This window comes from Thalassophryne amazonica, unplaced genomic scaffold (genome assembly GCF_902500255.1).
Source record: "Thalassophryne amazonica unplaced genomic scaffold, fThaAma1.1, whole genome shotgun sequence".
Lineage (NCBI taxonomy): Eukaryota > Metazoa > Chordata > Actinopteri > Batrachoidiformes > Batrachoididae > Thalassophryne > Thalassophryne amazonica.
The window spans coordinates 2,858-12,170 of record NW_022986540.1 but is presented as its reverse complement, the minus strand read 5'-3'; the positions used below and the strand labels follow the sequence as shown (position 1 = coordinate 12,170).

The window sequence follows — 9,313 nt, the reverse complement described above, 5'->3', positions numbered from 1 at the left end:
AGTCGTTCTCACTATGTTTTGTACAGTAACACTACCTCTAACCTTAGTGACATGAAATTTGGAGTTCCACAGGGTCCGTCTTAGGCCCCCTGTTTTTCTCCCTTTATATAGCACCCCTTGGGCACATATTGCGGTGTTTTGGGATTACCTTTCACTGCTATGCTGATGATACTCAGTTATACATGCCGATAACTGCTGGTAATCTCATTCACATAAAATCCTTAGAAGATTGTCTTGCAGCAGTGAAAAGCTGGATGTCTAGCAACATCCTACTTTTAAACTCTGACGAGATTGAAATGATGGTTCTTGGTCCAGTGAGACATCAACATCAATTTGACCAGTTAACGCTCAGCCTCGGCTTGTGTCATCATCACATCATCATCACATGCTCATCATACTGACAAAGTGAGGAGGAGCTGGGAACACAGTGTGATCGTCACAATGAAGTGCCTGCAAGTGCACGGATCAAAGTCTTGCAAGTGTCAGGGAGCTTTTACACTCTGGGTCATCTGCAATTATTTATTTATTTAAATTGCACCTTTTGATGACTATGTCATCGAAATATGTGAATAATGATTTCAATGAAATTAGTTGTGTAGATAAAAAGAAAACTTCTGTACAAAGACAATCAGGATGAAGTAGAGATAAAGCTGTTGCTCACCCTGAATTTAGCCAGATAGTCTCCAATCACACTGTGCTGCCACATCTCCTCTGCTGTCTTTGGCGTTTCTGGAAGCTTTGCAATCTTCTTTCCATCACGCCTCTCCTTTTGGGGACCAGTGTTCACCCATGACTCCGGTTCTTCCTCTCGACTGTGCTCCTGTCATTAAATGGAAAAACAACAGCTCAGTGTTTGGAACCTGACCTCGCGCCATCTCGCTGACATGGACGGAGAACAAAGCTAAGACCTTTACAGATGGAGACTTGGATCTGTTTGGGCTGGATGCTCCGCCCACTCCAACCTTGGCCCCACCCAATTTCTCCTCCATCATGACACGATCTCTCTCTTCCTCAGGAAGACTCTGGAAAAAAAAATAGAATTTAATCAATCAATAATTGAATAACTTACTGACTCAAATAAACCTAATCTGGTTGAACCATTTTAACATTCAAACAACTCACCTCTAGAAACCTCTGTAGGTCAATGTCGTACTGCTTCTTTTTCTGTCAATACCACATACAGACGAAAAACAAAAGCATTGTAAGTGCTGGTCCAGTACAGATTAGCTGGTACTGACCCAATCCGATATGGGTTAGCTGGTACTGACCTGCTCACAGCGTTTTTGGAACAGGTCCTTCTCCTTCTGTGTCATCATTTTCCACTGTTTACTGCACAGCACCATCCGCTCTGTGCTCGGAACGTCCTTCATGTTGACCATCAGCTCCGCGCAGTAGAGAGAGTAGCCGTTACTATCCAAAGACATAAAGACGGCAATGGTGACTAGCCAAAGACGTAAAGTCAGCCATCGCTACTATCCCCAGACATCACAGCACCAGCCCCCTCCTCCACCACCTCAACACAACCTCCTCCATACATCACTGTGGACCAGGTCAGAGGACAGCTGAGGAAGGTTCATCCCAGGAAAGCAGCAGGCCCAGACAAGGTGTGTCCTCAAATACTGAAGACCTGGGCGTCTGAACTGGGAGAACCGCTACAACGCATCTTCAACCTCAGCCTGCAGCTTTGGAGAGTGCCCTCCCTCTGGAAGACTTCATGCATTGTACCAGTTCCTAAGAAGAACCGGCCCAGTGAGCTGAATGTCTTCCAACCAGTGACACTCACTTCACATTTCACATGATGTTGGAGCGGCTCTTCCTCAACTTCCTCAAACCCCAGGTGCAACATGCCCAGGACTGTCTGCAGTTTGCATATCAGGCAGGTGTTGGGGTTGAGGACACCATCCTCTACCTGCTACACCGAGTCCACTTGCACCTGGATAAGGGAAGCGGCACAGTAAGGATTCTCTTCCTGGACTTCTCGAGTGCCTTCAGCATCATCCAGCCCCTTGTGCTTCAGGACAAACTGAACAGGATATGAGTGGACCCCTGCCTGGTCACTTGGATCTCCAGCTGCCTCACCGACAGGCCACAGTATGTCAGGCTGAGGGACACCACGTCTGACACTGTGATCAGCAGCACCGGAGCACCCCAGGGCACGGTGCTGGCCCCTCTCCTCTTCACCCTGTACACTCTGACTTCTGCTACAACTCTGAACTGTGAACATCTGCGGGAAACGCCTATGGATGTTCTACCAGTCCGTAGCAGCCAGCGTCCTCTTTTACACCGTGGTGTGCTGGGGGATCAGCACATCCCAGAAGGACACAGCCAGGCGTGTGAAGGTCTGTGGTTGGTGTGAAACTGGACTCTCTGGTGACGGTGGCAGAGAAGAGAACACTGGACAAACTGCTGGACATTATGGACGATGCCAGTCAGCCTCTGCACACTGTCATCAAAACAACCAGAGGAGCCTCTTCAGCCACTGACTGCTCCTTCACAAGTACAGGACCAACAGACTGAAAAACTCCTTTATCCCTCAGACCATCAGACTGTACAACTCCTCACTCAGGGGGACGAGGAGAAACAGGAAGACAGAGGGCGGGAAGAACAGTAGGAGCTAGTAAACCAGGATTGATCAGTATGTCCGGTATTTATATTTATAAATTGTTTTTTACTTTCACTTTTGATGCTGTGTGCTTCTTACCCTGTATGGTGCTATACAATGCAGCTGGAACCTCACTTTCCCTGAGGGAGACTTCCCAAGGGATCAATAAAGTTCTTTCTAATCTAATCTAATATAATCTACCCAAAGACATAAAGACGGCCACGGTGACTAGCTAAAAGAAAATGGTCAGCCACCGTCACTACCCAAAGAGATACAGTAGTGTTCAGAATAATAGTAGTGCTATGTGACTAAAAAGATTAATCCAGGTTTTGAGTATATTTCTTATTGTTACATGGGAAACAAGGTACCAGTAGATTCAGTAGATTCTCACAAATCCAACAAGACCAAGCATTCATGATATGCACACTCTTAAGGCTATGAAATTGGGCTATTAGTAAAAAAGAAAAGTAGAAAAGGGGGTGTTCACAATAATAGTAGTGTGGCATTCAGTCAGTGAGTTTGTCAATTTTGTGGAACAAACAGGTGTGAATCAGGTGTCCCCTATTTAAGGATGAAGCCAGCACCTGTTGAACATGCTTTTCTCTTTCAAAGCCTGAGGAAAATGGGACGTTCAAGACATTGTTCAGAAGAACAGCGTAGTTTGATTAAAAAGTTGATTGGAGAGGGGAAAACTTATACGCAGGTGCAAAAAATTATAGGCTGTTCATCTACAATGATCTCCAATGCTTTAAAATGGACAAAAAAAAACAGAGACGCGTGGAAGAAAATGGAAAACAACCATCAAAATGGATAGAAGAATAACCAGAATGGCAAAGGCTCACCCATTGATCAGCTCCAGGATGATCAAAGACAGTCTGGAGTTACCTGTAAGTGCTGTGACAGTTAGAAGACGCCTGTGTGAAGCTAATTTATTTGCAAGAATCCCCCGCAAAGTCCCTCTGTTAAATAAAAGACATGTGCAGAAGAGGTTACAATTTGCCAAAGAACACATCAACTGGCCTAAAGAGAAATGGAGGAATATTTTGTGGACTGATGAGAATAAAATAGTTCTTTTTGGGTCCAAGGGCCACAGACAGTTTGTAAGACGACCCCCAAACTCTGAATTCAAGCCACAGTTCACAGTGAAGACAGTGAAGCATGGTGGTGCAAGCATCATGATATGGGCATGTTTCTCCTACTATGGTGTTGGGCCTATATATCACATACCAGGTATCATGGATCAGTTTGGATATGTCAAAATACTTGAAGAGGTCATGTTGCCTGATGCTGAAGAGGACATGCCCTTGAAATGGGTGTTTCAACAAGACAATGACCCCAAGCAGCAAACCAGTAAACCAGCAAAATCTTGGTTCCAAACCAACAAAATTAATGCCTCGCAGATGTGAAGAAATCATGAAAAACTGTGGTTATACAACTAAATACTAGTTTAGTGATTCACAGGATTGATAAAAAAGCAGTTTGAACATAATAGTTTTGAGTTTGTAGCATCAACAGCAAGATGCTCCTATTATTGTGAACACCCCCTTTTCTACTTTTTTTTTTTTACTAATAGCCCAATTTTATAGCCTTAAGAGTGTGCATATCATGAATGCTTGGTCTTGTTGGATTTGTGAGACTCTACTGAATCTACTGGTACCTTGTTTCCCATGTAACAATAAGAAATATACTCAAAACCTGGATTAATCTGTTTAGTCACATAGCACTACTATTATTCTGAACACTACTGTAAAATCAGCCACAGTGACTAGTTACGTGTGCCATTGCAAGACACACCGATGAGAAGCACTGTCGACCACTGACACACTGTCAGTTGCACTGTGCAGACGACATTAACAGTAGTGGTGCAGTAAATCTACAAAAAATGGTCATTAATGCCAACTCATTTGCTAGCTCATTAGGCTGGTGCATGTTAACTGAGCCTTACGGGGGTGGTTTTGTTGGTCGTCCGTCAAACTTGTCCTTCAGCTGTCTCTCAGCCTTTGTGAGGACAGAGCGAACATGTTCATCAGAGTTGACGTCTGGATGGGCCTCATGGTATGCCCTCATGCTGTCCTACACAAACACACAATGACAGTGGTTCAGACCCATTCAAGTCCCTGTGTCATAAAGTGTTCCATGCCAAAGTCTGGTCAGAACATGATGGAGGCAAGTAAGCATCCCATGGAGGATAGGCATCTAGCTGAACAGTGACAAGCTACCATGTAAAAATGACCCAGCATCACCATCCTGATGCCAATTACATGGTTCTCCAGATTCCTCCCAGTCTGGTTCACTGTGGTACCTCATAGTCTTTCTGTAGCTCCAGAGCCTTGCTGATCCATTTGAGTCTTCGTTTGTCAGACAGCTGGGACCACTGCCTCCTCAGTGCTTCCTTCAGTTCCTTCTGACTCACCTGGAATCAAACAGAACTTCACTGAAATACAAAGACGTATTTTTTCAACAACAACACAACAGCTTGCTTAATGCTGACAAAATTATCAGGGCTGGATCCAGAGTGAAAATCTGACAGCTGCATTTTTGCCCAATGATAAAATAAAGATCGTACACGTCTTGTTATTCAATAATCTTCATTCTTTTATTTGTGTGCAACATACACTGTCACACTTCTTTTAATATATTTATTATACTTCATGGACCATAGTGAACACTTCTTATTTGTATAAATATGATGTCCTAAAAAAAAAACACTATAACAAAAACTGACTGTAAACAGGATCAAATTTATTGCCAAAATCTTTCAATTACACCTGAATCAATAAAAATTTGACTGCATATATTCTTAATAATAATATATTGAGATACAGACAGTTCACAGAAGACATTTTCCATTGATACCAATCAAAATTAGAAACAGTCCAGCAGGTAACAATTTCATCATGTCCAGGACGAAATATACTAAAACAAATACATCACAATTGTACACATATCACAATTGTGATGTATTTGTTTTAGTATATTTAGATTTTGTTGTGATTTGGCACTTTATAAGCCGATTAAATTGAAATTGAATTGATTTTGAACATTTTATTGAGTCTTAAAGTAAATAAATATGAAATCTGGATCCTTAAACTTTGGACATAATAAACTCTACATGGTGGATCCTTGATCTCTGGACATAAATAGGAATAAACAAAATCTGTAGTTTGTGCTTCACTTCAGGATGTAATTTGTAAAGAAATACAGCACATTTCATTTTGGGAGGAAGAAACATTTTAGTCGATTGTAGTATATTGTCTGTATTACAACATTTGGAAAGAGGTGTCATTTTATTTAAAGTGGCAATTCATTTTGACATTATTCCGACGGGACTCTGTCTCAGCAGAGAGCCGCACAGTGTTTCGAGCTGTGTGAACTGAACGGAGGATGATTCTCGTTTCTTGACAGCAACAAGACAAGAGTCCCAGTTAGTGACTTTAATCCACACAAAAGTGATTTATGATATTTTAATGGCTTTGAGAGGGTTAAGAAGCGAACTTACCACTTCTGAAGAGCAGCGACTCAAAGAGCCACAAGTCATTGAATCAAAGCATTGCTTCAATGGTTCATGGCTTCAAAGTGGAGTCGCGCTGCAGAAACGGTTGATTACAGAGCCGCTGCAGACCAAACCCTGAATATCCGACTTTATTAGTACGTCCGTATGACTGTGAAACTCGGAAAAATCCGTATAATTTACGGACTATAGATTGACATGAAAACCAAAGCTGTGTTCACCGCGGGGACACATTCGGCACTATTCTGGATTATTCAAGATTTTTTTTTTTTTAACCCTTGACGAACGATGCATAAAAAAATTTGACCGATGCAACTGCATCGGTCCAAACCGGTCTGGATCCAGGCCTGCATACATCACCGACACACCACAGAGAGAGATTTCCATCAGGTTTCACCAGATTATGAGCATTTTTAGATGCCTACAGCAACTATCTCAACCACTGACAACATATTACAGCAAGAGTCCACAAAAGTATTTTAAAGGCCTGACTAAATATGTGATCTTTAATAAGATATTTTCATGAAAAAAAACCCACAAATGTGCAGTTTACTGCATTTTTTTTCTTGTGTAAAAACACAGCTTAGATGTGGTTTGACAGAAACAAACTGTCATTAAACTTAATAATACAGGGATGAAGTGGAGGTTTAAGAGTCACTCTGTGTTCACAGGAAACACTTATTTATTTCTATATTTATTTATTTATGTTCATTGTTAGTTGGTTTTACCTTTTCTGTTGTGTTTTGTTTTATCAGGTTCTTTTTGTCTGTTTCTCTAAAATTGTATTGTAGCAATATTAGTTATTATTACTATTATTGTTGTTGTTGTTGCTGCTGTTATTATTAATATATAAATAAAAATGAATTTAAAAATTATTACAATTTGAAATACATTTGACTCTTACGACAACAAACGCTGAGCCATTAATTATTATACAGAAAACAAATGTACACAAACGCGTTAGCATCGGTCCCGTTTTTAAGTTATAAAATACATCTATCAACTGTTTCAGAAGACTATAACAGGTCAGTTTAACATAAAAAAGGTAAATATTCCTCACAGACATATGCTCTTTAGGGCTTTAGTGGGAAAAAATTAAGATAAAGTGAAATAAAACAAAGAACCAACAAAGCACTGCTTCATTGCTTCAAAGCAAAGCCACACCCTGCTCTACTTGGGGAGTGTCTACCAATGTTCTCATGATGACAGGGAGGAGAAGGACCGTGCTTCATGGCAAGCAGGAAACAGAGCAGAGAGGAGTGAAAATTCACACAGTCCCTTCCTCCGCGGTGGCACCATCCACACTGACATTGCTGCTGCTTTGATTAGCACAGAATGGGATGTTGCTTTGTCAGTGAGAGAGTCATATTTCAGCCCCAAAACACGCATGACACCACATGCGCACGTATGTGTGATTAAATTTCCAAATGACTGAAATCCGTCGTGGTGACAGAGAATTTTAACCCATGAACTATTCATAAGAAAGAGAATAAAAATGGGTTTAAGTCTTGACTTAAAAATGTCCACGGACTCCGACTGCCTCACAGTCGCAGGAAGACCATTCCACAGGGTGGGTGCACGATGAGAAAAAGCTCTTTGACCCACTGACTTCTTCTTCACCTTGGGAACACAGAGAAGCCCCCCATCCTGCGACCGCAAAGCCCGGGCTGGCACGTAAGGTTCCACCAGATCAGCCAGGTAAGATGGCACCAGCCCATGAACAACAACAACAACTTTATAAGTCAATAACAAAACCTTAAAATCTGCTCTCACGGAGACAGGGAGCCAGTGTAACAATGCCAAAATGGATGTATTATGTTAAGACCTTCTGCTACGCGTCCAAAGTCTGGCGGCAGCGTTCTGAACCAGCTGAAGACCCCTAATGCTGGACTGCGGTAACCCTGAAAATAGAACATTACAATCTAGTCTAGAAGAAACAAAATCATGAATCAGAGTCTCAGCATCAGCCATAGACAGGATGGGGCGGATCCTCGCTATATTTCAGATGGAAAAAAGCAGTCCTAGTAACATCCCTGATGTGGAGGTCAAAGGACAACGTGGGATCAAAAATTACCTGTGTCTGTAGGACATATGACACACAAACCCAGGCTGAGCGCCAGCTGGTCAAATTGATGCCGATGTCTCGCTGGAAGAACCATCATTTCAGTCTTATCAGAGTTTAAAAGTAGGAAGTTACTAGACATCCAGCTTCTTGCTGATAGAAGACAGATAGATTTTATGGGAATGTGACTTCCCGCAGTTATTGGCATGTACAACTGAGTATCATCAGCATAACAATGAAAGGTAATGCCAAAACTCTGCAGTATACGCCCAAGGGGTGCAACATACAGGGAGAAAAGCAAGAGGCCTAAAACGGATCCCTGTGGAACCCCAAATCTCATGTCACTGAGGTTAGAGGTAGTGTTATTATACAAAACACATTGAGAATGACTGGACAGGTATGACGTCAACCACGCAAGGGCACGTCCAGTAATCCCAAAAATATTCGCCAACCTACCTAGCAAAATATGGTGATCCACAGTATCAAACGCAGCACTAAGATCTAACAACACCAAAACCGTAGTGATGTCTGAGTCCATTGCTCGCAGAAGATCATTCACCACTTTAGTGAGAGCCGTCTCTGTGGAATGATATTTCCTAAAAGCAGACTGCAGCGGCTCAAAAAGATCATTCTCAGTAAGATAGTCCATGAGCTGCCGTGAAACCACCTTTTCTAAAATTTTGGAAGAGAATGACAGATTTGATATCGGCCTGTAATTTTTCAGTACACTAGGGTCAAGATTTGATTTCTTGAGTAATGGTTTAATTACTGCAGATTTAAAACATTTAGGAACAGATCCAGAGGTTAATGACAGATTGATAATTTCCAGCACAGTCGGCCCAGGAGTGGACCACAGGTCCTTAAACAGTTTTGTTGGTATAGGATCAAATAAACTGGTTGTGCTTTTTGTAGACGCCACGAGTTTTGTCAGCATGCCTAGTGAGATACTATCAAATTCTGTAAATCTAGGTAATACCTCAGTGGTAGCACCCACCTCCATAGCAGGGTTTAATGGCTGGGCCGAGATGTGCTGAGATATGCTCAGCCTAATATCTTCTATTTTCTTCTCGAAATAATCCAAGAAATCCTGCACTGAAAAGGGAGAACAACTAACAGGTGGCTGAGCTCCAGTTTTATG

The 9,313-nt window shown here is 42.0% G+C and overlaps 1 protein-coding gene across 1 annotated transcript; it reads right to left on the bottom strand.

Annotated features, from left to right (window-relative positions):
- Window positions 1-613: 613 nt before the first annotated feature.
- Window positions 614-5,066, bottom strand: LOC117506281 (nucleolar transcription factor 1-B-like). The gene is made up of 6 exons (XM_034165771.1): window positions 4,905-5,066; window positions 4,548-4,675; window positions 1,269-1,410; window positions 1,123-1,164; window positions 909-1,022; window positions 614-820 (listed from the first exon to the last, which is right to left on the bottom strand). The coding sequence occupies exons 2-6, from the start codon at window positions 4,667-4,669 to the stop codon at window positions 629-631; spliced, it is 612 nt and encodes a 203-aa protein (XP_034021662.1). The 5' UTR covers window positions 4,670-4,675; window positions 4,905-5,066; the 3' UTR covers window positions 614-628.
- Between the last annotated feature and the right edge of the window lie 4,247 nt (window positions 5,067-9,313).

Coding starts and splice junctions, on each gene's coding strand:
- LOC117506281 (XM_034165771.1), bottom strand. CDS start 4,669: ATGAGGGCATACCATGAGGCCCATCCAGACGTCAACTCTGATGAACAT. Junction 1,165..1,268: donor TCCAAAAACGCTGTGAGCAG/GTCAGTACCAGC, acceptor TGGTATTGACAG/AAAAAGAAGCAGTACGACAT. Junction 821..908: donor CCAAGTCTCCATCTGTAAAG/GTCTTAGCTTTG, acceptor ATTTAATGACAG/GAGCACAGTCGAGAGGAAGA.